At 35.3% G+C, this 25,286-nt stretch overlaps 2 protein-coding genes across 3 annotated transcripts in view; one reads left to right on the forward strand and one right to left on the reverse strand.

Annotated features, from left to right (window-relative positions):
- The window catches only part of LOC126832214 (mediator of RNA polymerase II transcription subunit 1), a 43,295-nt gene extending 36,648 nt beyond the window's left edge, over window positions 1–6,647 (reverse strand). For both annotated transcript variants that reach the window (XM_050562929.1, XM_050562931.1), the window contains exon 1: window positions 6,370–6,647. In XM_050562929.1, the coding sequence (XP_050418886.1) occupies window positions 6,370–6,424 (55 nt within the window). In that variant the 5' untranslated portion in view covers window positions 6,425–6,647. The remainder of the gene's footprint in view (window positions 1–6,369) is intronic.
- A 19-nt stretch (window positions 6,648–6,666) lies between these two features.
- LOC126832222 (ras-related protein Ral-A) overlaps window positions 6,667–25,286 on the forward strand; it is a 35,315-nt gene continuing 16,695 nt past the window's right edge. The window contains exons 1-3 of the mRNA XM_050562944.2: window positions 6,667–6,812; window positions 15,954–16,119; window positions 17,139–17,347. Of these exons, the coding sequence (XP_050418901.1) occupies window positions 16,012–16,119; window positions 17,139–17,347 (317 nt within the window). The 5' untranslated portion in view covers window positions 6,667–6,812; window positions 15,954–16,011. The remainder of the gene's footprint in view (window positions 6,813–15,953; window positions 16,120–17,138; window positions 17,348–25,286) is intronic.

A 25,286-nucleotide genomic window follows, 5' to 3' on the forward strand; every position in this document is an offset into this window, starting at 1 on the left:
TATTCCTCTACAGCTGACATCGCAATCAGTCTCATAAAATGAAAATCAGAATTCATTACGGAAACATGTCAGTAGCAGAATGGCCTATTTGGTCATGTGACTTAGCTTTGTGGAAAGAAAGTGCCGGGAATGTGTGAACCTGTAACAATACAAAACTAACGAGTTGGTACTTGGCAGTCTTGGTACATATTGTTTATTTACATGTACTATTTAAACTATTTATTTCAGTATCTTTTTGACATAAACTCAAATGTTCTAAAAATTATATACAATCAGCTATTAATTTCGAGGCCTGTAACAACATTTTATCTGAGAAAAAAGACCTGCAATAAACATATTTACATATATATATATTATATTCAAACTTTCTAAATAAGCTGATAATTCATGACTTGGCCTTGGATTTTCAATTTTTGGCCTTGGATCAAGGTGGCAGTTTTGCCTATCGTAGGTCAAAGTTGGCCTCCGATCGAAAACACAAATTCCGAGCCCTGATGACAATATTTATTTTAAAAATGCTTGATACAATGTATACATGAAATGAGAGAGAAAGAAATGGGGTTTAACATCCACTTGATTCATTCCGAGACTAATATACGTTATAATTTTATTTCAATAATTCGCTTGTTCTTAGTTGGTCTCTATATAGCTACATGTACATATAGCTGTGGGAGGAACCGGAGGAACCGGAGGAACAATCTGATTAAAACACAGATCTATATTTCGTTTCGTTTTTATACTTTCGATGGCCTACACTACATGTACATGAAGATCTGACAAGTTATAGCGATAGGTCACGTCAGGGGTCAAAAGACCGACTTATGACCCTATGATGTCAGACATTTGATTAACCAATCAGCATTGATCTTACTAGTGGATTACCCACAGTTCCATGCAAAACACGCCTAAAGCTCGCCGTAACAGACCGTTTCATTGGCTTATCCCTGACACCATTCAGAACTCGAGTTAAATAACAACTCATCCAGATTCTAGTGTAGTAAAGACAAGTAAAACGAAATTTTAAACTATAAAAACGAAACGAAATAGGATCTGTGTTTTAACCAGATTGCCAGAGAAAATACATGTAGGACAGCGGGGAATCGAAATCACATCACTTGACTCAACAACGGACCATATAAATCTCAATCTGATTAAAAACACAGATCCTATTTCGTTTAGTTTTTTATAGTTCAAAATTTCGTTTTACTTGTCTTTACTAAACTAGGATCTGGAAAAGTTGTTACACATGTACATGTATATAATACTAATAGGCGTTCTTATTGACGTGAGGAATTAGCCAATGAAACCGTCTGTAACGGCAACTTATTGTACTGGGAGGTCGTAGTCAGGGGTCTAACAAGCAGCTTTTGACCCTTTGACCTGACCTCAGACATTGATTAATCCATCAGTGCTGATATTTCTAGGGGTTTACCCACAGTTCCGACGCAGAGCACGCCAAGAAATCGCTGTAACAGATCGTTTCATTGGCTTATCCCTCACATCATCCAGAACACGGGTAAAACAAAAACTCTTCCAGATCCTAGTGTAGTAAAGACAAGTAAAACAAAAATTTTGATCTATAAAAAAACGAAACGAAACGAAACATGCTCTGTCTTTTAATCAGACTGCAACATACATGTATAATTTATAACATAAACTTACAGTTATACAAAGACTGACATTGTTAGAATAATTCTAATCTCATATCTACATTTGTTTACATTTAGAACTGTTGAGTGTTGTTTTGGCTGACTAACAATACTAACATGTGATGTTAGAAAGATAAAGGATTTATTCCAGTTGCAGCCTGTACACATGTTGAACGACTGTAATGTCAGTCAGTACATGATTATATCTCATTCAGTATGGTTGAAATTATTTTACACATTGTACATGTACATATGTACAGTCAGAATTATATGTACATTTCACAGTACATTGTAGCTACATGTAGGGTCAGAATTATATTATACTACTTACATTGCAGATACATGTACAGTCAGAATATTCTACAATACACTATACTCTATCACTCTGGGCCCTGTTTCACGAAATTTTAACTAAGATAAAAATCCAAATTTTAATAATTTGATTGGATATTAATATTAGATTGATTTTAGTGCTTAGCCAATCAAAATTGAAGTATCTACTAAAATTTTGATTTTATCTAAAATTTTGAGAAACAGGCCACAGATTAAAATATAGATCCTATTTCGTTTCCTTTTCGTTATACTTGTCCTTACTACACTAGGATCTGGAAGAGTTGTTATATAACCCACGTTCTGGATGATGTGAGGGATTCACCAATGAAACCGCGAGGTGCACAGGGAACTATGGGGTAACAAACTAGAAACATCAACGTTGATCGGTTAATCAAATGCCTGACACTCGTATGACCTCTGAACCGACCTTCCACTATAATAGGTCAGATCTTCATGCAATAAAAGGCCATCGAAAGTATACAAAAACGAAACGAAATATAGATCTGAACTTTAATCAGATTGTATTTTCCATCATTCTTTATTTATCCTAGGCCCGAAGTAGGAGTGGGGCTATCTTTATTTTGAGACAAACAGCTGCTATACCGTTTATCTATCATGACATACACTGTATATGTACATGTACATGTATACATGTAGGTACAGTACCTCAACCTCAACATGGGTTGTGGGTGGCTACCTACATGTACATTGTATACCTGTACCTGTATTATACTGTAGATACATGTAATGTAGGGACAGGTCAGGTACAGGTACAATGTACATCTACAAGTTTGTGACAGGTATACCTTCTGTCCACTCTTGAATAATATGTTGTGTGATAGTCTGTGACAGGTGCCTTATGTGCAGACTTTCACATCTGGGATAATATACATGTATAAGTAGTCACCTTTGGGGTTATAATACCTGTACGGTACATGTACCTGTATGAAGAGTCATACATGTAAGTTACACTATTCCCCCCACAGATCCATACATGTACAATGTACACACCATGTTATATAATGGAACTACTAACTATGACACACAACCTCCCCTCGACACAAACTAGGTCATTTCGGGACTAACATATGGTTCAGTTTTATTTCAATAATTTGCTTGCGTGTAGGGGTCTTTTAGCAGTGGGAGGAAACTGAGAACTCGGAGAAAATCCCATGAGGTTGGACAGGCGACCCTACTCCTTGTCACGTACAACCGGGGAATCGAAACAACGCCACTTGACTCAATGAAAGACCTTGTGATTTAGAGCGCACATGCTAACCATTCGGCCATCCACCCCCACCTTATCAGAATAAAGAGAAATTGTCAAATATTTACTTTCATATCTACTCCATTTGCATTTTATAAAATAAACCTTTCATGAAAATTTACTTAATTTGTGTTCAAAATTGTGATAGTCCTTTGGATGGGATGAAAAACCAAGGTCCTGTGTATCCATTGGCGTGCTCGTACCTTGGCAGTTGGAATTCGATATACTGTAGCTCACATGTAAGAATAGGCCGTAGTGCCACTGTCCAGACAAAATTTCCCTCATTGCACACAGCATGGCATATGTCCGTCTCCATTAGCCCAGTCGGAGCAGAACAGTAGGACGTTAAACCCCATTTTATTTCAAAACTGTGAGCATAAAGGTATGTCACTATACACAATTCTTAAAAATGCGTCACTACATTTAATATTAATGCATGTAATTCATGTATTGAATAATAAGTGAACTTATATACCACACTGTCACACAGTGTGTCTAATATATTCCTAATACATGTAGCATGTGGTTATTTACTCAGTATCTTTTCTACAGTACATGTATAAATAGCAAGGATGATATAATACCAGTACATGTTTATCATATATTATAGATGTATCTTTCAATCTTTCATTCATTGACTAATTTTAACATAACAATAACCACTGAATCCGGTTAGATACAATATTTCCTGTTCTATAAAATCAGTTTAATACATAAACAAGACAAGTTTTTGGTTTTCGAACCTCTATTTATCTGATTATTCAGTCAAAATCCTGACAATATTTTCAAAAAACCACAATTATGAACATTTGGATAATTTTCATGGTTCGCTTATTTTTAACTAAGACACCTGCCATTCAACAGAGTAAGGTGTAATATATAAAAATACACTATCCAAAAGCCGTGAATTGTGTAACTTATATAAATAGTAAATACATTAAGTATACATGTACGTAATACGACATAAGATGGTGATGGTCACCATAAATCAGCCAGGCAGTAGTCATATTCATTGTTTCATATAATTATAAATAGATATTCGAAAAGTTTCAGCTCGTTTTGAATAAAATCCTGTATCTAATTTTAATCCTCAAATTTTCTTTCTTCACAATGTCAGGTATCACAAAAAAACAACAGCATAAATCAGAGCTGTCATCTAATTTGAGAAATTAATGTGTGAAATCAAAAGCTATTTTTAAGATGTGTGCGTACATGTAAATGTCTATATAGCATATACTTTTTTTAATCTACATTTGTTATGCAAGGATTTAAAATTTGTTTTATCAATTAATAATATGACATTAAAATGAGGTTACATGATTTTGGAGAAAATAAGAATTAAATTAGGAGGATTTGATTCTGTTACATGTATTTGAATCAATAATAACATAAAATCTACATGTACATGTGATGTACTAGCTACGAGAAAGTAGCTAAAAACGTCGTTGAGATATACTGATGTGTTTGTTTTTAGCTACGATTGGATGCCTTTAGTTCCAAGTGGCAAACTCAATTTCTTTATTAATGCATGTAACATCTTTAAAATAAGGTAAGTTTATGCTATATTATGATTAATCAAACTTACAGAGGCCAATGTAGTGGCACAACTGTCGCCTAACTCCAAATATTCGCGTTTAAATTAATGAAGCGTTGTTTTTGTCTGACATTCACCGCCATCGAAATCCATTCACAGTTACAGTGCTTTAGATTGCCCTTTTGTTTGGCCGTTATAAAAGCCTTATATTTAGCCCCACCTTCATGATGACAGCGTATCGTTTAAAAAGATGGCGGTCTTAGTAACGGCTTAACGCCTCGATTTTAAAAACGACGATTTGTACCCGTTACAGGTAGGATTATATGCTTAATTGTAGTTGGGTGTGGCAGAAATATTATATATAACAATAATCAATCGTTGTTTTGATTAAAACTATTGTCAATTTTGTTTACAAATGCCGGGTGCGAATCGCACCAGCATGTGTTACATTGAAGTTAATAGCATCAACTCTTTATCTCGAAACACGGAGGGTTGAGAGATAAGATTTGTTATCTAGTGATGTACATGCGTAACGTAGGCCTACAATTAAATTTTTGAATTTTAGTTTTGAAATATCAATAAGCAGAAGTTATAATTTGCTTACTAATTTAATTTGATGAACACAAAATTAATCTCACTCAATAAACGTACATGTACGTATCTGTGCAGATCCCTATATAGTCACTTCCACAAAGCGAGACAAATCAACATGTCAAACTAATATAAATCAAAGGTCTTGTCAACTTTCTACCATTAATAAATTTCTAGATATTCTGTATTCAAGAAACTGTTCTATAATTTAAATTACATCATAAAGTCAAGTCTATTTTAAAATCTAATTTAAAATATAAAAATTGCATCAATCAACCCTGTCTTCCAAGTTACATGTAGGACCCGCCTGGTCTATTGTAATATTTCACAAGATTAGAATCAGTCTAGAATTATTGTTATATCATACCCAAACTTAAACCCCTGTCAGCTAACATATTTACATATTGTACCGTAACCAACATTTGTAACAACCATGACCTACATAATATTCCTAGCTTTCTCCTTAAATATTTTGACTATTTCTATTAATTCTAACTTACAAAACCCATGCAAACTTAGCTTTTAAGCTTCTACACACAATATTTTCCTTCATTTTTGTGTAAAATAGGTACAGAGCGAGAGATTAGATCCCTTTCAAGGCTATCAAAAAGTAAACATTTTGTTTACCAAAAAGATTCCGTTGAACGAAACAGAAAAAGTAGCTTTACGATAATAACTATTTCAAAACATTCATCATATAATTTAAGAACGAAATAGGCTTGTTGGATAATATAATATTAATTAATTAATCCAAACCTTTGTCTACTACTAAATAATTTATACATTTCCCCAATAAACGTGAAGCATATAATTTCAAAGCAGTTTTTCATTGGCTGTCACTCAGTTCCCAAAATATTTGTGAAATCGACACAAAAATGGAAGCCATACCTTAGGTGTTTTCATCTCACAAACAAATTTCCATTAAAGCCAGGTAATTACAGAGTAAAATGAAGTATAAAATAATGGCGTGAAGGTGTTAAAAAGGTGTTAATTACCTTGCTCGGGTTTGTTGATAACACGATCAGGGAATACCCCCGATTCGGCTGCCATCTTTGATCCGCGAATGAGCTTCAGTGGCTTCTAGTTTTAGCTTGTATCACTAATAATACCTCCAAAGGCATGTTTTTTAATCCATTTTTTAGCACTGCATAGAATTATTCAACATATTTCCTATTTATTTTCTAAATTTAATGGAAATTCAAGGAACATGATTGCAAATTAAACGCAACAGAATCTACCTCGCACCAACGCACTTCCCCAGCCGGGGTCAATGCCTAGGTCGCTGTGACGTCATCTATCCCAGAATCCAATGTGTGGAGTTATCGCCATTTCCAGTTTGGGAAAGTCGACTCATAAATGAAATTTTAATTAAGAAGTGACTATACACCTTTGGAGAGTTTTCGTTGCATACAGAAAACGGCAAGAAAAAGTCATACGGGTGAGTATTACGGTCGATTGATGTTTGATCTTCAATATTATCAAGACATTACCAAAAACATAAAATTTCACATGATTCGGAAGATGAGTTTTGCAGGCAGGCAGATTTAATAATGTGGGGTTGGGCCGGCAAAGAATAAAGATGGTGTTTGATTCTGACATGAAAACTTTTTGTACATTTGGATCGATTGTCATAATAATAGGAATGGTCAATCATTATTTTCAGAAAATATGCCTTTAAACACTTTGATAACCAAGAATGTTTTAATTAACCAGTATTTTTGTTTGGTTGATATGGGAATAGTCTCCCCACACAAGTTCTGAGTCAGTAGACATGATAAGAAGAATGTCAGAAGTCAAGCACTCATAGTCATAGGCCTACATTGAATAGAGATGGGGAACTGGATACTTTCTGGAATTTCCTCTCAAATCAGACATAATTTTCTCAAACTTGTAACCCCTCATTACCTAAGATATTTTTGCATCATCAAAAAAATGGGATCTATTCAAATCCTAGTTTATAATATCAATAGATTTGAATTTAGGTAAATATAAATGTAACAAAAAAACAGTTTCTGAAATTCTGTCCTTGCACCTACATCCTTAACAAAACACAATTTTTACGGGGAAACAATCACTGGTTTTATAAAAGCATGACATTTCTACAAGTAGGCCTATTCTTATAATCTTTACATCTAAGCTCAATAATGTTTTGACAACAAGTAGGCCTGCCCTCTTTAGTGTTGAGGGGTTTGGTGGCCGAATGGTTAGCACGTGGGCACTGTATCATAAGGCCTGTCATTGAGTCAACTGGCATGGTTTCGATTCCCTGGTGGTACGTGACAAGGAGTAGGGTAGGTAGGGTCGCCTGTCCAACTTCGTGGGTTTTTTTCCGGGTCCTCCGGTTTCCTCCCACTGTTAAAGAGCCCTACATTGTACGTGCAAGCGAGTTATTGAAATAAAATTGAACCATGTGTTAGTCCTGAAATGACCAGGTTTGTGTCGAGTGGTTAGCGTATGTGCGTTCAGACTTATATCATCAGGTCTGTCATTGAGTCAACTGGTGTGGTTTCAATTCCCCAGTTGTACGTGACAAGGAGTAGGGTCACCTGTCCAGCCTCATGTTTCCTCCCACTTTTAGAGACCCCTACGCACAGGAGAATTCTTGAAATAAAATTGAACCATATTTTAGTCTCGAAATGACTATATACTAATACATACACACAAATTTTCAAATGTCTTTTACATGTATTTATTCGCGGAGCCACGGTGGCTAAATAGGTAAGACACTGGCTCGCTAGCCTGGACGTCAGAGGTTTTTCTCCCATTGTTGGCCGATACAGTTCTTTGGATTTTCCGGCGTGGTTTCCCCTTGTCAGTGGTACAGGACGGAGAGTCTGACAAGGACTGCTGTCTAATCGTTCGGATAGTACAGAAAAAAAGAGGTCCACGCAAAAGATCCCCTGGCAGTTGGAATTAGATATATATAAGAGTAGGCAGTAGCAAATTTTTCCTTATACTTATAGCATACTGTAAGGTGTATGCCCATCTTCATTAGCCTCGTCAGAGCAGAACAGTAGGACGGTAAACCCATTTCATTTCTTTTATAATGAAATAAATACAATGTACTTGTATGTTAACCAAATAAAACAGGATTCATTAACATATGGGAGCCACAGTGGCTCAGAGAGTAAGGTGTTGGCTTGCTAACATGGAGGTCTTGAGTTTGTTCCCTGTGACAAAGTTCATCAGGATTTTCCAGTGTGGTTTCCCCTTGTCAGTCATGTACATGTAGGACAGAGGGCCTGGCAAGAGATATTGGTGTGCACTTAAAAAAATGCTTGGCAGTTAGAATTCTATATACATGTAAGAACGCCACTGTCAGGAAAAATGCCCCTCATCACACACTGCATGGTGTATACCCATCTTCATTAGCCCAGTCGGACCACAACAGTAGGATGTTAATCCCCATTTGGTGTATGTATTTAAAAGTACATTTTAAAATCCGTTGTTTTTATGACTCAGTATGGTTGATGTCAGATTATTATCTAATTTATACAAAGTGGAGTTATTTTAGATGATTTTTGTTGATAAATTTTTATTTCCTGATATGAAGGGTCTAGAATAACATTCTTTTCTTATGATGAATTGCAGTATTAAATAGACAAGGGTTATGTCCCTTGTGGAGAATGTCATACTGATTGATGTGTTGGAGAGTAATGTCTATTTTAGTCAACCATTTGTCATCACTACAAGTCATAACTACATTTGTATATTAATAATAATAATGACTTTATTTGCTGAGGAAACATATTTATTACATAAAAAATATTTAGTGAAATGAAATGAAATGGGGTTTAATGTCCTACTGTTCTGCTCCAACTGGGTTAAGGAAGACAGGCATACGTTCATACAGTGTGCTTAGAGTGGAGAGAAATTTTGCCCGACAGAGGTGCTAAGACCTACTATTAGTATTATATCAAATTCCAACTCTCTCTCTTTCTCTCTCTCTCTCTCTCTTTCTCTCTCTCTCTCTCTCTCTTATTTACAAAATGCATATATACATGTAGGCAACAATGTATCATACATGTACATGTATATCAAGAAATGAAAATAAAGTACAAAAAGATTATTTAGCAAATACATGTAGATATGTATACATTCTTCAAATGACAACAGTAATTAATATTGGGGACTAAAGGATTTGACATGCTTAGTAAAATTACATGTACAGTAGTATTTAGAACATTTTAATAGATCACCCCCAAAAATACTACATAGTTGTTTGGATGGGATGGAATATCAAGGTTCACATTGGTACTGTACTTGTTGGCGGGCGTGTTAAAGCACCACTGACAGTTGGTCATTGAGAGTGGAAATTCAATGAAGAGTGGAGCCATGGTGGCTAAGTGGGTAAGACGCTGACTCGCTAACCTGGAGGTTGCATCTCGCATGTTCGATCCCTGCATTGGCGGAGAAAGTTCATCAGGGTTTTCCGACATGGTTTCGGCATGACAAGGACAGCTGTCTAGTGGTTTGGATGTTACAAAAAAAATTGAGGTCCCATGTATACATCGGTGTATACGTAAAATCTCCCCTGACAGTTGAAATTCGATACAAGAGTAGGCCATAGTGCCGCTGCCCGGGCAAAATTTCCCTCATAGCGCACCTTATAGCGTATGCCCGTCTTTTTTAGCCCAGCAGAACAGTAGGACGTTAAACCCCATTTCATTTCATTTCATTTTTTCGATGAAGAGTAGGTGTAAATGCAGAGATTTTGAAAAGAAATTCCATCATATATTTACATATACATGTATATCACTGTTTGGCCGTTTTCATTTAACCCTGTTGAAGCAGATACATGTAAGTGTGAGAGAGAGAATCTTTAGCAGTGTGAGGAAACTGGGGAATCGAAACCACGCCAGTAGACTTATTGAACGACCTTATGATACAGCAGGGGGTTGGATGGCTGAATGGTTAGCGTGCGCGCGTGGAATCATAAAGTCTGTCATTGAGTCGACTGGCATAGTTTCGAATCCCCGGTTGTACGTGACAAGGAGTAGGGTCGCCTGTCCAACCTCGTGAGTTTTCACCTGGTCCTCCAGTTTCCTCCCACTGCTAAAGACCCCTACGCGCACGCGAATTATGTAAATAAAATTAAACCATATGTTAGTCCCGAAATGACCTAATTTGTGTCGAGTGGACGTTAAACCCCATTTCTCTCTCTTTATGATACAGCGCGCACATGCTAACCATTCAGACATCCAATCCCCCAAGCAGATAAGTAGTAAATGTACATACATGTACCTGTATGTTAAACTCTATTTCATTACTTTTCCCCGACGTGGTTCCACCTTGTCAGTGGTGCAAGACGGAGGGCTTGACAAGGATGGGACGAAAAAATGAAGTCTCATGTATACATTGGCGTGCACATTAAAGTTTTCCTTTGGAATTCGATATAAGATTAAACCATAGTGTCGCTGCCCAGGCAAAATTCTCCTCGTAGCACACTGTATGACGTATGCCCGTCTTCATTAACCCAGTCGAAGTAGAACAGTAGGACGTTGAACCCCATTTCATTTCCATTTCATTACATGTATCTTGCCATGTTTGTGTATTACCATGACGATTGTATATTAATCACAATGGACAACTATAGATAAGACAACATGCCCCTCTGATGTCATCAATTTGACTATCTGTTTCAATTGTCCAATGAAATTGTCTGTTTTATCACTCACTATCAGACTTTCAATGTTTAAATAGATATTTTTGTTGGAAACCCGCAGATTTTAATTAAACTGTTGAAGAAAACATGACAGTGATTGATCAAAAATATGGCATTGTCTCCAATCAGACGAACAAATAAATTTGTCCGCAAATTGATTGGCAAGGTAGTGTACATGTATATGATATAGCGTGGTACAGCCACAACAGTGAAGTATTTATAATGATCTACATGTGTCTATTGAGGTGTACAGTACACATACTTCATACTTGTAAGTTATTTCTTATCAAGATCAAAATGTAAACATTAGAATAGAATTTTGTGTTCAAAATTGTAAGAAATCCTCCCCCCACCCCTCCTCAACCCAATAACATGGTACATGTAAATAAAAGTAATAAGCTTATCGTACATGTACATGTAGCTATAGTCTGTCACTTGGTGATTTACATTTAACTCGTCTGCTTCTTTATTGTGAAAGCAGATGTTAGACGTGCACATAGAAGATGAAAATCCCTTGGCGGTTGGAATTTGATATAAGAGTAGGCCGTAGTGCCACTGTCCGGGCAAAATTTCACTCTTAGCGCACTGCATCTTGTATGCCTGTTTTCATTAACCAAGTCGAAGCAGGACAGTGGGACATTGAACCCGATTTAAATTCAAGGAGTATTTATTTTTAATAATAATAGTGAGGAGTGACCTACGTGTATATCCTATTTATTTGATGTTTACAAGTGAATAATAGTCCAGTTTTTGTCAGTAAGTTGTATTACGTCATTTTCATGTCTATTTACATGTATATGTATTATTATTGTAAGAAATGCCTTAGTTGAATTATTCCATCATTTGTGGGTCAGTTGAATCGTTGAGTTCATACCCTGTATTATCCATAATATTCTAAATCGAAAACACAAATTAGAATTCAATCTTAATCCATTTCAATCAATATTGATGTTATTATCTTACCATGAAAATATAGGATTGTAATATTCAAATATTTAAGACACAAAGAATAGATCTACATGTACATGTATACACCCTTTAAATTATGTTGTCCATATGAATAACAATGAACTAAACATTTCGTAATAAGGTCATCACATTACAAAGGCCGCCCACACTTGAGATTAAAGAAAGCAATAGTTTATTAATTACTCTGGTGTTAATCACACAGCGCACATGTACATGGTGAGTCTGGTTATTAAATTGTCATCCTGTTACAGTTTTATAAATTCTAAATTATCAAATAATAATTTTAGTTGTGGGAACAATTGAGTTATTTGATATGCATCAAATATTACCAAAAATCTCCATGTTTTTGCAATAAATGTATATGTTGATAATGTGGTATTATTGGGCTCCACCTAGTTTGAGAATTTCTAGAATATGTGGGAATGTGGGAGTTGATGTAATTTAATTCACAAATCACCCTTTCTCACTTGTGGCTGTTTTTCATCATTGATACAAAATATTTTTGACTTTTATTGTTTGGGTTTATGTGATTATGGTTCCATAAGACCAACAGAAACAATCTGAAATTGAAATAAGTAAATGTATGTAGATTTTATCTCAAATTTATGTTTAGTTTGAATATGGAATATTTTATATAAGAAAAGCTGTGAATTAAAAAGCCAGGCCCTGGTTTCACACAGCTTTCTCAGACTAAGTTGAGAATTTACTCAACTTTCAATCACTGTTTATGAGAAATATCTTTCATCCAGAAAAACAGAACTCCGTACATACCAGTAGTTTCTTATTGATGTATTTGATGCATTAAAACAACAAAAGTTAAAATAAGGCAAACAATTTTGAATAAATTCTTAAGTCTGAGAATGTTTTGTGAAACCAGGGTAGATAAAAGATTGAATGTAGCCGTGGTTAAAGGAGCTAAATCGCTAATATTTGGGACCTAGAAATTGACCCAAATAGGTCGCAACGCATATAATAATGTAATGTGATTGTATATAAACTGATTTACATTCAATTGTTTCCGTTTTGACTCTAATTTCAAATCAGTTACGTCCAGCGAAATGCGGCATGAGTCTCAACCGAATGGCAATTTCTAGCGTCTGGTTATTCCAGTCTATTGCGCATGCTCTCCGGATAAAATATGGCCTGACCGTTTGATATGAGATGTGGAATATGTCTAGCCTTGTTCTTTCTGGTCACTTGTTACAAATGAAGCTGAAATGCACTATGGTACACGATTCATGTACCAATGGTAAAATGTTTATTTTGTCTTAAATATTGGATATCTGAAGCCTACCTTTACCCGGTAAGATCACAACATCAATGTTGATTTGAATTGACAACTAATTCGCGTTTTCAACATGTAAGACTTTGGATGATATATACATATAGTGTGTGTGTGTGTGAAATATCTTTGATTAGCGCCCACTTCCACCGAAGCGATATCACCCAACATAGTAATATACACTGTAACCTGGGTATCATTTAATCTTGTGTATCTAGAACTGATTTCTTTCACATTCATTCAATATCATATCTATGTTTAAAAATTCGTAAAAATCGTTAAAAATCACCTCTAATTTACTGATCTAGATTGTCACGCTCCAAGCTCTAGCTGGGTGGTTACCTCTCTCTTGTGGTCGCTGCTTTGATCACTGATGTCAGCGTATATGTGACTTGGATATAGGACAGTGGTGGGCCAACGTTTTAGGTGAAGGGCCAAACACAAGTGACGTCAATAAGGCAACTACGTCACTGAGTGATGCTTCAAGCTATCCTGTTTGGGCCGAGCAATAAGCAATTCCAATTTTTTATTTCACTTAAGAGATAAAATTACTCAAAAATTTCAAGCTATCCTGTTTGGGCCGAGCAATAAGCAATTCCAATTTTTTATTTCACTTAAGAGATAAAATTACTCAAAAAATTTCAAATGTAGCGGAAGGGTCTGGCGGGCCGGATAACTCTTTCTCAACCTCATGGGATTACTCCAGGTACTCCGGTTGACTCCCACAGTCGCCTGCTTGTTTGCTAAATATAATGAAATCAGACAACTTGTCTGCAATATTACCTTCGAACAACAACAACATTAACTGGAAAGAATGAATAATCAGATATCAAATAATTAAATTGTAAAACAAGATAGGTAGAATGTATAAGAGATATGAGTGTGGTGAGTAGATAGAACAGGTATCTAGTTAGAGTGTCTGATGGAGTAGGAAAGTGTATTTTATCTTATGCTATAAATGTTTGTAAATTGAATGAAATTTGTAGTAAATTAGATTGATAAATAACAGGTGTGTTTTATTATTCTAGTTTAACAATTTATAGACTATTGGTTACTTATACTAAATACCAACAATATACAGTAGATGTAGTATGTTGTAGACTATTGGTTAGTTATACTAAATACCAACAATATACAGTAGATGTAGTATGTTGTAGACTATTGGTTAGTTATACTTAATACCAACAGTAGATACCGTATAATATAGACTATTGGTTAGTTATATTAAATACCAACAATATGGATACCGTATTAATATTATAGACTATTGGTTATTTATAGTAAATACCAACAATATATGGATACCATATATTACACACTATTGGTCAGTTATACTAAATACCAACAGTGGATACCGTATATTATAGACTATTGGTTAGTACATGTACATGTACATGTAACTATACTATATACCAACAATGTAGATACCGTACATGTATATTATAGACTACTGGTTAGTAACTATACTAAATACCAATAATATACATATATAATATATATATACCATATATTACAGACTATCGGTTAGTAACTACATGGATACAGTATAAACGTTACGTTATAGACTATAGGTAATAGTTATAATACTACCAACAATATACAGTTGATACGTATATTATAGACTATTGGTTAATAACTACACTAGATACATACATGTAATAAATACCAACAATGTGGATATTGTAGCTGGCGTATCTGTAGAGACACACGTATACATCTGCTGGTCGATATGGGCTTTTGTCTATGCGCTCAATCTTGATGTGGGAAGTCAATGTCAACTATTTTACTATCATTCATCAATTTTTTACTTTCTTTCATTTAGATGAACCATAATATCATAACAATCTGACATCAATGTCAACTATTTTACTATCATTCATCAATTTTTTACTTTCTTTCATTTAGATGAAACATAATATCATAACAATCTGACAAACAAACACTTGAACGATTGACTGAAAATATAAAAATTAACAGTCATACATGTAAGAAGTAAATAAGGAAAACTTTCCCAACTGAAATCCTATTTGTGATAACCGAGGCTACCAGCAGAAAAATTTGACATGGAACGTCTGCAGCACTCAATGACACAATGATCGAGACTACGCTGCTACTGATTATCGACGAGGGATTTCGCCTGACTTTTTATCAAATTCACAATGAAAATTAAGTGACACTAATTATAATGGACACAATTCAATTCTGCAATTATCAAATACATGTATGTACAAACCATAATTTTAGGCCCTTGTATTTCGACTTCAAACTGACAATTTAATTTGGAACTATGGAATCATTCTGCCATGCTTTCTACGACGGCCATTTATCTTTCATCACGTGACAAAATTATAATGAGTTGTGGACAATCAGAATTTTGGAACTACCAAACGGTCAAAGGGGAAGAACCCCTGCCAAAATAACCTAAACAGACCACTATTTTTCTATAAAGCATATTTTGAACCTTACAGATGTACAAGTATTATATGTACGGTATATTATAGACTATTGGTTTAGTAACTACATGTATACCAAATACAAACAATGTAGATACGTGTACCATATATTATCGATTATTGGTAATACTAAATACAGTAGATAGATACTGTACATGTATATTATAGACTAAAACTTTCATAATTTAATATCTTTAACCTTTTTTTCAGGATTATCCAGTTTGTTAGTGTATAATTGAAGTTGATATTGTTTTTAAAAAAAGACAAGATGTCGAAGGCTAAAACGCAGCAACCAGCCGTTATACATAAAGTGATAATGGTGGGAAGTGGTGGTGTGGGTAAATCAGCTTTAACGCTACAGTTTATGTATGATGAGGTAAGCAGGAGTTATCTTCTCTTGATTGAAATCGGGTCACATATTGTGGCCTGTTCAGCTGTCCAGTGTCCAAATTATCTAATAAACAATAAGTATGCAATAACCCTTGGATATATGTACTATGTGTGTATGTGTTGTTGACAGGCAACCTACTTTTAATTAATTATCTGATTGGCCAAATCTTACCTATCACCATTGATCTACACCAATACATCCGTTCAATTCAATTTTAAGATGCTCTCTTTCACATACATGTATCTGGCTATTCATAAAAACGTCAGATGTTTATATCAATTCCAGTTGTCAATAACCCAGTCAGAGCAGAGCAGTAGGACGTTAGACCCCATTTCTTTTCATTTATATCATTATTCGTTTCATAGGGGGGTGGCTGAATGGTTAGCACATGCAAGCTGTATCACAAAGTCTGTCATTGAGTTAACTGGCGTTGTTTTGATTCCCCGGTTGTACATGACAAGTAGTAAGGTCATCTGTCCAACCTCGTGAGTTTTCTACGGGTCATCCAGTTTCCTCCCACTGCTATAGACCCCTACGCGCAAGCGAATTATTGAAATAAAATTAAACCATGTGTTAGTCCCAAAATGACCTAGTTTGTGTCGAGTGGACGTTAAACCTCTCTCTCTCTCTCTCTCTCTCTCTCTCTCTCTCTCTCTCTTGCTCTCTCTCTCTCTTCCTTCTATTATAGTTTATTGAGGATTATAATCCAACTAAAGCTGATTCATCAAGGTTTGCACACTCCTTGAAAATCCTGGAAAAATAAAATGTGATTTCCAGTACTGGAAAATCCTGGAAAAACAAGATTACCGGTACTCCTTGAAACTCGGGGAAAATTAACATTTGTGGTTTCGCTATATATTTTAAAATATAAAACTTGTCTTGTTTTCGTTAGAATTTTATACAGGGACTCCTGGAATCTGGTAAATAACTCCTGGAAAACTCTTGGAATTTTAAGTGTTTTGAGTTGTGCACACCCTGTAATCATGTATTTGTTTGTATTATAGTTTGTGGAGGATTATGAACCAACTAAAGCTGATTCATACCGTAAGAAAGTTATATTAGATGGAGAGGAGGTACAGATAGATATACTAGATACAGCCGGACAGGAAGACTATGCAGCCATCAGAGATAATTATTTTCGTAGTGGTGAAGGATTTCTCTGTGTATTTTCTATAACAGAACAAGAATCTTTTCAAGCAACAGCAGATTTTAGGTAAGGTCATTATTACTAACTTCTTATTCCAGCTGTCTAGTCATTTGGATGGGACGAAAGACCAAGGGCCCATGTACACATTGGTGTGCACTTAAAAGATCCCTTGGCAGTTGGAATTCTATATAAGAGTAGGCCATAGTGCTGCTGGCCAGGCAAAATTTCCTTCATAGCACACTGTATGACGTATACCTGTCTTTATGTCATTATCCCAGTCAGAGCAGAACAGTTGGATGTTAAATTTCATTTCATTTCTTATTCCATTATCTTGGTTTTCACATTTTTATTCACCATCAATCAAATATTGTCGTTCGTGGATATTAGGTAAGATCATTATTACAAACGTTGTATTCTCATATTTTTATTCAGCCATGATGAAATGTAGTCGTAGATTCCCATCTTTCCTGGCTGGCTCTCCAACGGTCTATCCATCATCCACAATTTCTTGACTACATTTATCATCTAGCTACAACTTATAGGCTGTCTACTGACTACATTTAATCTAGCTACAACTAGCTGTCTACTGACTACATTTAATCTAGTTACAGCTTATAAGCTGTCTACTAACTACATTTAAAATCTAGCTACAACTAGCTGTCTACTGACTACATTTAATCTAGCTACATGTATAACTTATGGGCTGTCTACTAACTACATTTATCATATAGCTACAACATATAGGCTGTCTACTGACTACATCTATCATCTAGCTACAACTTATAGGCTATCTACTGACTACATTTAATCTAGCTACAACTAGCTGTCTACTGACTACATTTATCATCTAGCTATAACTTATGGGCTGTCTACTAACTACATTTATCATATAGCTACAACATATAGGCTGTCTACTCACTACATTTATCATCTAGCTACAACATATAGGCTGTCAACTGACTACATTTAATCTAGCTACAACTTATAGACTGTCTACTGACTACATTTAATCTAGCTACAACTATCTGTCTACTGACTTCATTTAATCTAGCTACAACTATCTGTCTACTGACTACATTGATATTGATAAGAAGGGTTTAGCTACAACTTGTAGGTTCATATGGAAGAACAGTTTCCAATACATGTACGTTCTTGGCACTAATTATTTACATAGTTTTAAATCAGAATTCTTTTGATTTGAGATTTTAAACCACCCACTGTTGTTCATTGTTTCATTGACTGTGGTACTGTTATTCTAGAGAAAACGTCTGAATCACGTTTTCAAATTTTTATTTTAAAAGCTTCGATTTTAAGAAGACTTTTTTTCTGAGAACGGAGATTTCTTCTGGTAGTATACATGTAGGTCTCAACAAATCTATTTATACACCAACATGGGGATGTGGTCATATATTGCCATCCCCTCGTCCCTGTGGGATGTTCACAATTTCCTGTGAACAATCTACAGACATTTTATCATCCAATCTTTTTGTCCCCCGCCTTTCGAAGAAAGCAGGGGACTATTAAAATGGGTTCGTCCGTCTGTCTGTCTGTCTGTCTGTCTGTCTGTCTGTCTGTCCGTCTGTCTGTCCGTCTGTCTGTCCGTCACACTTTTTGGGACACAATAACTCTCTTCCTAATTGAGCTAGAATGTTCAAACTTGGTGTATGTGTTTATTAGGTCAATGCCTTGATGGAGTTCGAAGATGAGCATTTTCCGCTTAGGGTAAGCAGAGATAAGCAATTTGATTGGTTGATGCTTTGGGACACGATAACTCTCTTCCTAATTGGGCTAGAATGTTCAAACTTGGTGTATGTGTTGATTAGGTCAATGCCTTGATGGAGTTCGAAGATGAGCATTTTACGCTTAGGGTAAGCAGAGATAAGCAATTTGATTGGTTGATGCTTTGGGACACGATAACTTTTAATTGAGCTAGAATGTTCAAACTTGGTGTATGTGTTTATTAGGTCAATGCCTTGATGGAGTTCGAGGATGAGCATTTTCCGCTTAGGGTAAGCAGAGATAAGCAATTTGATTGGTTGATACTTTGGGGCACGATAACTCTCTTCCTAATTGAGCTAGAATGTTCAAACTTGGTGTATGTGTTAATAAGGTCAATGCCTTGATGGAGTTCGAAGATGAGCATTTTCCGCTTAGGGTAAGCAGAGATAAGCAATTTGATTGGTTGATGCTTTGGGACACGATAACTTTAGTTCTAATTAAGTGAGATTGATGAAACTTGGTGTATAGTTTCATTACAGTAATACCTTGACTAAGTTTGATAATGAGCATTTTCTGCTCAGGGTAAGCAGAGCGATACGCAATTTGATTGGTCGAGACTTTGGAAAACAATAACTCTCCTACTTTGATTGTTAGACTATAAGTAAAGATATACTGTTTGATTGTTCAATACTTTGTAAAAGATAATTTGTGATAAATTTATATGTGTCCTCTAATTATTTTCCTATTTCGGCGGGGGACATCAGCCTCACTGTTGGCTTGTTAAAATTTATATATGTTGTTTACATTAGTGAGATGATGAATCCTATAGAATTTTATCAATTTCCATTTATCACTCCTTGAGTTATGGTCCTTGTTTTATTTGGTAAAACTTTGCGAACACTCTAAAAACAAAAATTATCTGATTTGTATGAAATTTATATGCATTATTTAAATTAGTGAAACAAAGAAGCCTATTGAATTTCAGCAATTTCTGTTAATTAGTTCTTGTTTCACTTTGCAGAACCTTCTGAATGCTCTAATAAAAAAAAAATTGGCATTCGATCTGATTTAAATTTATGCATTACTTAATTTAGTAAAAAGATTTTGCCTGCTCTAACAACTTAGCTGATGTGGGCTGGGAAAATGTTTTGTTGCCTGGCAACCCATCTTTTTTCAGACAGGTATATTTAATAATTTTTGTTTCTGACAGTCTATGGTGTTACTCATCCTTACTGCACATGTTAATGTACATGTCTAAGTTAATTTCAATGTGAAATAATGTTTATATTTTGTTTTAGTGAATCATGCCTCATATATTCTAGATCACTGTTCTGATTAATTCACATTAAAATTGCCTTATCAGTATTCGACCAAATTTAACCATGTACATTCAGCTTCTCTTGTTGTAAATATATACATGTAGTGTATATAATCATGATACGTAAATTTCATACAACTATGCATGCCCAAAACACTGTGTAATGTACACTAGGGTTGGACAATAATGAAAAAAAAAAAAATAATTCATCAAATATCACGATACTTCAGCTTTTGAGGTAGTGTGTCTATTCTTCCTAATCTATAGCAACATGACATGATTGACATGCCTTCGTTTAATCTGGGGTCTTCCCTAAAATTTTGGACAGTGATTTAAAGATGGGTACCCAGAAAAGTATGTATCGGGTGGTTATTTCCAATAAAAGTATGGCAATTTTAGTATATATGGAAAGTAGAGATATCCAATTTTACTAGAAAAATACTAGATTCACCGAAAAACACTCATGGAGCGTATACAGGACAAAAATGTAAGGATTCCCCTAATCAACAGCCCGACGATTAAGAATTTCTGCACACGTGATGTCAAAGGTCATACGCAAACATTGAGCGCTTGATGTACAAGTTGATAAACTTTATGAAGAGTTCGACGTGCAACACTTTCTGAGATAAAAATGACGGAAAAAGACACAGGTAGTGGATAATCCGAGAATTAAATTAGGATTCGTTATTTGTAATAAATAGTAAGCGATTAAAGACAACATCGTCTTATGTATGCAATGAATTCTCCTCTGATTTCCAAGACGTGACGTAAACATGACCTGGTTTGATCGAATTTTAATAGCAGGGCATTCCTTCGCAATTACAATGTTTGAGATGGATTTGAAGCATAATTATGACAAATTAATTAATTTGAATATGTTTTTAGTCCATATATACCATTAAATCACCCAGTTTGTACGCGGGAACCCATCTTTAAGATATTAAAAACGGTGAAAGTGTTGTTCGTCTCAACAAAGTATTGTTTTCATTGTATTCATTTTGATAGCCTCGTTTATCACGCAATTAGTTTTTCTGCAATATTCTGCTATGCACTGTTTAATTGGGCATAATAAAATCGGGAGTCGTGACGTAACGTATGTAAACATATTTGGGCCAATTTGGAGCTCTGTTTAAAGCATAATGATATTGTTACGCAGTTAGCTATTAGTTGTTAATTGGACTGTTGACCAGTCATAATTTGGAATAGAAATTTGCTTCCTTTACAGCAGTGTTAAGTGGGATTAGGTATAATCAAACGAAACACTGCGAGGAGTATAAACTATCCTGTGCTTGTATATAACAGATTCCGCAATGGTCACTATGGATGAATCAATTTTCTGTATGACTTTGGTCTTGTCGTTGTATAATTCTAACATGCTTGACGCCATCCAAGATATGATTTTCTGAGTACATGATAATGTCACATGGAATGATTAGTTAGTATGTTGAGTTGACTTGATGGCATCAATTATCTGGGTATCATTGGCATATGAATGGTGGGAGAGTTGATGTGTAATGATGGATGCAACTTGACTGGTGTATAAGACAAATGACACAGGGCCTAACTCAAAGCCTTGAGGTACACCACAAGCTAATGGTGTTTTTTCTGATAACTCATTACCAATAAGTACAGATTTGTATCCAGGATATTATAAAAGAAATAACATAAATATTGAGTTTTGCATCTCACTTCAGACAGAAATGTAAAAGAATATATGTAGTACCAACATCAGATTAAATATCGAAATGCTTTCTTATTCCTCAGATTCAGAGTGCCAATGATATACATGTATATTGTTGACTGTAATAGGATTTAGAGTTAGACTGGATTAGCTTGATTACATGTAGTTCTATCAGACAAGTGTATGAAAATAAAAGATAGCCACTTACGGTCTCAGAATGCTGAAAATCATCAATGTTTGATCACAATGCTTTAGATTAAATTTTTAAAAAAGTAATATGTCCAACCTGAAATCAAATGGAGTTTAAGGTCCTACTTTTCTGCACCAAGCTAAGTGAGTAAGATGCTGACTTGCTAACCTGGAGGCCCTGTGTTCGATTCTTCCATTGGCCGAGAAAGTTCATTAACAATTATAAGATGGAGATGGTGGATGGGATGACCTTGTGATCTAGATTGAGATGTGATACCACTTCTTATTCTCTATCTAGAATATGTGATACCACTTCTTATTCTCTATCTAGAACATGTGATACCACTTCTTATTCCCTATCTAGAACATGTGATACCACTTCTTATTCTCTATCTAGAACATGTGATAACACTTCTCATTCTCTATCTAGAACATGTGATATCACTTCTTATTCTATATCTAGAACATGTGATACCACTTCTTATTCTCTATCTAGAACATGTGATATCACTTCTTATTATGTCAAGAACATGTGATACCACTTCTTATTCTCTGTCTAGAACATGTGATATCACTTCTTATTCTGTCAAGAACATGTTTACTTCTGTTATGTAATATGTTGCCATGTATTATCCTAGGTATGTTTTACAATAACTAGTGAATAATTAAACCATGATTCATTTGACATTCATTCTCTATCTTCTATAAAGTCAAAACAAAAGAAATGTCATTTGAGTCATTGCATTGAGGGACCTATCAGCATTGTCTCTTACTGGAATGGTAGGTGGGGGGGGGGGCTAGTGGTTTAACCTAACGTTTTTCCAGCTTTTACCTGACAAGCAGTAGAGTAAGTCACCTATTCGTTCTCATGGGTTTTCTCTGGTTTTCCTCTCACTGGTAAAGACACCTACACACAAGCGAATTATTGAAATAAAATAGAACCATGTGTTAGTCCCATAATGAACTAGTTTGTGTTGAGTTTCGTTAAACCTCTCTCTCTCTCTCTCTCCTCTCTCTCTCTCTCTCTCTCTCTCTTCTGCAGAACAGGCATCTTTTTGCTATGTTTTTCACTTTACCCTCCCATAGCTGACCAATAGCTCTTATCTTACCATCATCCTACATGTACATACTGTAACCAGGTATTACTAAATCTTGTGTATCTACATTGTAGCACTAATTTCTTTCACATTAGTTTAATATCAAATCTTTGTTTAAGAATTTGTAAAAATCATCGAATTTGTACTTGTGTCCAGTTTAAAGCTGCCTGATTAATTTTGATAATGAGTGTCCAATTTACAAGTATTTAATTTCCTGACCACTGTTCAAAAATTAATCATTATACATCAATAATCAATTTGGTTGTTTATTTTATAACAGTGATTGAGAAATTAAACACTTGTAAAATAGACACTCATTATCAAAATTGAATGATCAACTTTAAACTGGACACAAATACAAATTAGATGATTTTGGGGGGATTTTAAATGATTTTTACCAATTTTTAAACAAGGATTTGATATTGAAGAATGTGAAAGAAATTAGTGCTAGATACACAAGATTAAATGATACCTGGTTTACAGTGATAGCTGACCAGTACCCGGTACATGTATATTGGGTGCTGGGTGAAGGTCATGGTAAAATTAAAATTCTCTCTATCATGTAATATGCTACAATTATCGATTAGTCTGTTTATAAAGTGCTGGATTGATCAAGTCTTCTCCAATGCAGTAGTCACTGTTCTCTTGTCTTATCTGTCATTTTGTTGATATGAAACACAGCTCAGGATTTATAATCCAATCAACTTGCAGATAAGAAAATCTATTTTAAAGCACTAACAGGAGGGTTATATTGTAATCTGGTTGTAATGCACGTGGTAGAGGTTTTATAAAATAGATGTATAGGGTATACATGTATATAATCTATGTTTTATTCTCATGTTGATAAACTTATAATTAAATAAAAATACATAAAACTATTGGTGGTACAGTCAGTTTAAAGTGGCTATTTATCTTGGAGAGAGAGAGAGCTTAAGTCCACTGAGTCTTCATAAGCCCTCTGTCTTCATTAGCCCTGGGGGGTGGGGTGGGGGTGGCTGGATGATAAGCGCTAGCGTGCTACATTAGAAGGTCAGTCATTGAGTCAACTGCCATGGGTTTCGACTCCCCTGGCAGTACGTGACAAGGAGTAGGGTCTACTGTCCAACCTCATGTGTTTTCTCTGATTTCCTCCCACTGCTAAAGACCCCTATGCACAAGCAAATTATTGAAATGAAATTGAACCATATGTTAGTACCGGAATGACCTAGTTTGTTTCAAGTGAACATTAAACTCTGTCTCTCTCTCTCATTAGCTCAGTGGGAGTAGGAGGTTAAAGTCGGTTAAACCCTATTTCATTTCGTTACTACATGTATATACACTCCCTCACAGGTTGGCAATACAGCTAACAACCACCTGTAATTAGCCCAGTCGGTGCAGATCAGTAGGATGTTAAACTCCATTTCATTTCCACTTATCACAAACTCAGTCATTTTGAGACTAGCATATTATTTCGATGATTCACTTGTGTGTAACAGTCTTTAACAGTGGGAGGAAAACCTACAAGGTTGGGGGGTTGGATGGGCGAATGGTTAGCACATGCGTGCTGTATCATAAGGCCTGTTATTGAGTCAACTGGCGTGGTTTCGAATCCCCGGTTGTACGTGGCAAGGACTAGGGTAGTCTGTCCAGCCTCGTGGGTTTTCTCTGGGTCCTCCGGTTTCCTCCCACGGCTAAAGATCCATACATGCAAGCGAATTATTGAAATAAAATTAAACCATATGTTAGTCCCGAAATGACCTAGTTTGTGTCGAGTGGACGTTAAACCCCATTTCTTTCTCTCTCACCTACAAGGTTAGGAATCTGGGGCCTTATTCACAAAATTTTAACTAAGATAAAATCCAAATTTTAGTTATTTGATTGGATAATATTAGATTGATTTTTGATCAAAACTGAAGTATCTACTAAAATTTGGATTTTATCTTTAGTTAAGATTTCTTGAATCAGGGCCCAGGGCAATTGTTGAGACCCTGGTATCGAATACATGCCACATGACTCAATGAC

The sequence above is a fragment of the Patella vulgata genome, chromosome 9 (genome assembly GCF_932274485.2).
Source record: "Patella vulgata chromosome 9, xgPatVulg1.2, whole genome shotgun sequence".
In the NCBI taxonomy this organism is placed as follows: Eukaryota; Metazoa; Mollusca; class Gastropoda; family Patellidae; genus Patella; species Patella vulgata.